Source organism: Cricetulus griseus, unplaced genomic scaffold (assembly GCF_003668045.3).
Source record: "Cricetulus griseus strain 17A/GY unplaced genomic scaffold, alternate assembly CriGri-PICRH-1.0 unplaced_scaffold_35, whole genome shotgun sequence".
Lineage (NCBI taxonomy): Eukaryota > Metazoa > Chordata > Mammalia > Rodentia > Cricetidae > Cricetulus > Cricetulus griseus.
In genome coordinates, this window is record NW_023277086.1 from 114,490 (window position 1) to 119,836 (window position 5,347).

General features: G+C 44.2%; 1 protein-coding gene across 1 annotated transcript; it reads right to left on the reverse strand.

The window, feature by feature from the left end:
* Positions 1-1,846: 1,846 nt before the first annotated feature.
* LOC118239814 (melanoma antigen preferentially expressed in tumors-like) lies at positions 1,847-4,625 on the reverse strand. Its single transcript, XM_035453832.1, has 3 exons — positions 4,339-4,625; positions 3,338-3,709; positions 1,847-2,414 (listed from the first exon to the last, which is right to left on the reverse strand). The coding sequence occupies exons 1-3, from the start codon at positions 4,623-4,625 to the stop codon at positions 1,847-1,849; spliced, it is 1,227 nt and encodes a 408-aa protein (XP_035309723.1).
* Positions 4,626-5,347: the final 722 nt, after the last annotated feature.

Here is a 5,347-nt window from a genome sequence, read left to right on the forward strand (position 1 = left end):
TCTAATTTGAACTAATAAAAAATAATAATAAATCAACCAACCAACCAAACAAACAAACAAACAAAAAGGCCTTAAGGACCCAGACTGGCCTATGGGCAGCTAGCACTAACCAGAGTCAAATGGCATTGAGTGGATCCAAGGATGTTTCCCAACCAACTGAGGCCATCAGGTTCCAGCCTGGCCTGTGGGTCATCAGTGCATGCCTGAACCAAATGGCGCCAGGCAGGGCCATGGATGTCATCCTTCCTGCCTAGGGCTTTACTACCAAGGTTTGTCTGTGGATAGCTGAGGATCCTCACTACAAATACAAATAAACCTAAAGAAACAACCTACAAAATGAATAATTTTTTATCTGCTCAAATATAAACCAAAAAAATCATCTTTGGCTAACTTGTGTACAATACACAGTTCATACTTGTACTAATACAGATATGTATGTATCCTTTAAAAGTTTATATGTCTTCACAATGAGGGGGAGCAGACATCAATGAACACAAATGGCCCAAGGGATCCAGCAACTCTAAATGCCTCTGCTGCAGTTTCCTCAGAGTTCTGCATCTAGAAGCTTCAAGGCTCCATATCTTGAAGAACAATGGCAGCACATGGAGACTCAGAAAGCCAAGTGAGCCTCAGGCACGAAGAACCTGGCTGCAGTGTTTCCTTTCTGTGGATGAATTGACCTGAAAAGGATTTTCATTGCATGGATACTGTATGTATTCGATTTGCTGTGACTAAGGTGTGTTGTGGGACTCCACCTTCACTGCTAAAATGTGAAACATTTTAGAAGAACAAGAAGATTCCTCATAGTCACTGTATGCTCTTAACCTGTGACAGACAACCCTTGTGAGCATGGATGGAACCTTAAGTTCTGTGAACCTCCACACTTTTCTAGAATGTGTTAGTAATCAGGGTCTTGTGTTGAAATGCCATTCTTCTCATAACCACATTACCCCCCAGGGATGGTTCTGTCCAAAGTTTGATAATCAAGTGTCCTTCACAGTTAGTACAGTGTAAGAAGTTAGCAGGCCTCATGATGACATGTGAGAAAAGGGAGATTTGGTTTATTAATAAAGACTAATGAAAATACAGAGTAATACAAATTATCTTAATGCTACCTGATACAATGAAATAGCTGACTTGGCTACTCTCTTAGTAAATAAGGATAGAACTTAAAACCAAATAGTTAACAAGCAGGTCTCAGGTCAGTCAGGTTTCTAGGCAAGGACTTTAGTTTCACTCATCTTCAAGAGGTACCCAGCAGCTCCTATCTGAGTATCTTGGGTTGTAATCTGTGTTTCTCCAAAAACTTCTCAAAGGAGATCAGGTCTACATTGCTGCATCCAGTTTAACAATTATGTACAATCAATCCACTGAGGAGCTGTGTCATGGGAAGTAAATAGGGGACAGCAATGGCATGAATGACTTCAGTTCATTTTGATGCTGGCACGCCTTGGCCATTAATGTCCTTAATCATACTAAATGCGGGTCAGAGGACACCTTGACTATGAACCTAAAACTGAGATTAATGACTGAGGACACAAGGGAAGAACATCCAGGTTCCTAGCCTGACCATGTTTCAAACTGTCACAGACTGGCAAGTCAGTGGTAATCCTGTTTGACAGAGGCACAGTTAGAAATGCAAAATAGCCTTTCTGATTCCAGAAAACAACTATACTGTGCTCCATTTATACTTCAAGTCATGTTAGTCCCTATGTTGTGCATACCCTGAACACTCTGGTTTCCAATGCATCACACAATGTCTGAAGCCATGTGTTCTGGGACTCCATAATGAAAGTCCAACCCCTAGACTTTCAATTCTCAGTATCCATACACAATCCTTTCCTATTTATTGCCAACACTGGCAAAGTCTGATCTCTGTGTTATAAACACAGCGCCTACGGCATTCAAGGCAAATGCCTGTACCAAAGACTATTGTCTTAGGCTGCCTTTTGGCAAAGACTATATTCCGGAGCTCAATACAGAGTTGGGAAAATTCCTCCACATGAACAGAACCCAGTGGGTCATAGCACTCTAGAGGGGCGGGGTAGAACTCTGCAGTCAAGTTGCTTAGATTGGCCATGCTTTGCACAAGCTTCTTCAGTATGGCAGTAGAGATGTCGTTGTCATAAAAATTCGCAGTAGTGATCTGTGAGCACTGGCTCAGGGCAGGCAAGAGGGCACTGAGCTCAGAGTCCCCCATCCTGCAGTTCGCTAACTCCAGGGTCTGCAAAGAGTCTGCTGTATTTTCAAGGAGAACTCGGAGATGTGTGACACCAGACTTGGAGAACACTACATTACTAAGGTTCAGGTGTTTAAGTTGACAGAGCCTCTGACACTGTGACAAATTTATCAAGTCTGAGTGGGTGAGATAGCAGAGATTGATGGACAAGGATTCCAAGGGGGACTTCAGACAACTATGAAAAGAAAGGGAAATTAGTTCATGGTGTTAGAGAGCACTGAAAAGTTTGACACTGAGAAAGAAGAAACCATATATGCAAAACAGTCTAGCCTTATGCTGAAGGTCACCACTTGGGATACAACCTGTTGGTGCCTGCTCATGTAATCGTTTTCTGAGGCATACAAATAAGCTGGGATGGTCTTGGACCACACATCACCAGCTCCCCATCCTTATGCTGTCAAACAGACCTAGAGTTTGTCACAGCAGGCCAGGAGCTCATACCCAGAAAGGACCATCACAAAAAGGTTCTGGCAGCATCTTGGCATGTGTCCTGAATACCTCAGCACTGTCCCTCCTACAAGTCACAGCCTCTATCCCCAGTTTCAGTGCTTCAACCTTAAAACTGATAGTCCCTCACCCCAGAACCAACCATTTTCCATCTACTATGTACCAACCTATGCTCATATTATCCTTCTCTCCATGGGGACTTATAGGCTGATAAAGGCTCAACCAGAAGAACAAGCTGGCCCCTGTTCACAGATCTGAGTACAGAGTTACTTAGGTTCCTGTACAGATGTGGATTCTCCCCAGCTCAGGGTCTGCTACTCTGTCCTTTTTCATTCCCATGAGCATATCCAGGACCTCAAGAAGGAATATCCACAGCACGCTCACTATTGTCTGACACTCCCCACCACCCCAATGGACCTGCTTTCAAGACAGCTCTCTAAACATCTCCTACCTCAGCGCTGACTACTAAATAAATGGTCATTAAAACAACTGACCTTGGTTATGAAGGATACAAGCCCACCCTTAGAAACTGTAATGAGTCCATCACTATTATATCCACAGCGGCTGGGACGCCCCATGGGCCCACTTGTGCTTCAAGTAAAGGGAAAAGGTGTGCAGTCACAGTAGAAGCAGCTTTTCATCACTCCTTACCTCAACAGCTGCTGCAGGGGGAGATGGGAAAAGTAGATGCCTTCCATGGAAAGATGATTGAGAGAGTTGTGTTTGGAGAACTCAGAAAGAAACTGCAGAGCACACATCTCCTCTATGTCTGCCAAGGTATTTACAACCATATCTGTCTGCAAGAAGGTGTGAGTGAGACAGAATTTGCGAAGTTTTGTCATATGGCCAAAGTGAGGTGCAATGTGACCCAGGAAGATCAGAACTTGGCTTGTGAATAGCTCCAATTCCTCGATGTCATCTGGCAGGAAAATGTCCAAGACCTCGTTGATAATCTCCACAGGGAAAGCAAAAATAATCATCTTCACACAGCAAAGCTGCACAGTCTTTCCTCTGCTGGGCCCACTGCAACAAGCATGTTTGGTGTTCTTTCATGTGGAACCTGAGGCTGAGGTCAGTGACCACCTTCACATCCCTCATCAGTTTACTGCTTACTTGCTCCTGACTTTCAGTCTCTGTTGAGCAGTACAAATTCTTTCTGCTAGGCCATACATCCCAGAAATCCTGGGTCATATTCCTCAGGTCAAGTACTCGAAGCTTCCACCTTCTGTGGAGAAAAAAGTTGCAATTTCTTGATGTAAACCAGAAAACAACTCAGAGACAGCCTGTGTCCTAATTCTCTATGTCAGTTCAAACATAGCCCCTCTCACCTGCCAGGCAAGGGCACTCTTTGCGTGAACTTCATCTGGAGACCTTTCTTGTCTCCCTCTATTCAATTACTCTAGACTTGTGTCTCTTTCACACCAAGTGTCTGTAGGAGAGCCAGGGAAAGCTGTGTGGCTTCATTTACTCTGAGCTCTCCTCCACTCCTCACTGTCATTGTATGAACTCTCCACATGAATACAAGTGCTACAGACCTCCAAGTGGATGATACCAGAAGTTTCTGTCCACTTTGACCCCATTCTCCCTGACCTCACATGTATCTTACCTATAGCCCAGCAACTCCCCTTCTAGTCTACCTGGGCCTTGCTTACCTGGGACGAACCTTCTGTGCCTGCAGAATATCTACACCACCCAGAACAGCTTGCAACAACTCCACATTGGGTGTCTCCATCAGAGCCCCCACGGGGAGGTAGGAAAAGGGCCAGGCTGCCACCATTGCCTTCAGTAGCTGCATGTGTCTACCAGTGAAGGCCTCCTTGAACACTGGTGGGAAGAGATGAGGGGGCAGGTACTCCAGAGTAGAAATGGTTGAGGCCTCATTCAACAGAAGGCTCTGCACTGCCAGATGTTGGAGTGAAGGTGGGTTGTAGATGCTCATCCTGATAGATCTTCAGTCAGAAGGAACCTGGTGAAGCATTTAGGAGGTATTATTTTCAACTTATGTTTTGGGAATTCGCACTTCTCACACATTGCAGGAACCAGAGGGTCAGAGTCCTTGTACTGGCAATAATAGAGACCTCAGTGTCTTATTATATACGATCTGGTGGTATCAAAGCAAAACTACCCTCACTCTCAGCATGTGGACTCTCACTAAAGCCCCCACACAGGCACTAATTAATCCTTATCCCACCAGGTACCTACCCCTGCTCTTCTATTTGGAAGTATTCAGGAGCATACAGACTGACCAGACCCTACAAGAAAAGACACTGACCATCTTTCCAAGTACTCATAAAATACAGTGTTCATGTCACACACCCAATCCACCAATAAGTTGTGCCTTCACCAAACTGATCCCTCCAGTGAAGGAGTGAGGAAAATTAGTGAAATGCCTATGAGTACATGCTCCTTCTAAAATGAGAATCATAGATGAGAAGCCAAGAGAACAGAGGCTACAAGGACAAAGATTTTCCTGTGATGCATTGGGATCTACAGGAATAAAAGTGATAAGAAAAGGAAATTTACAAACATTTGGAAGTTTGGTTTACACTTTTAAAAGGTATTAAAATACAAGAGGATACTAACTCTAATTCCATCACGAGTCTAGAATCCTGAATAAAGTCGAGGGATCTAGAGTTCAAGACCAGTCTTACAGCAGGGTTT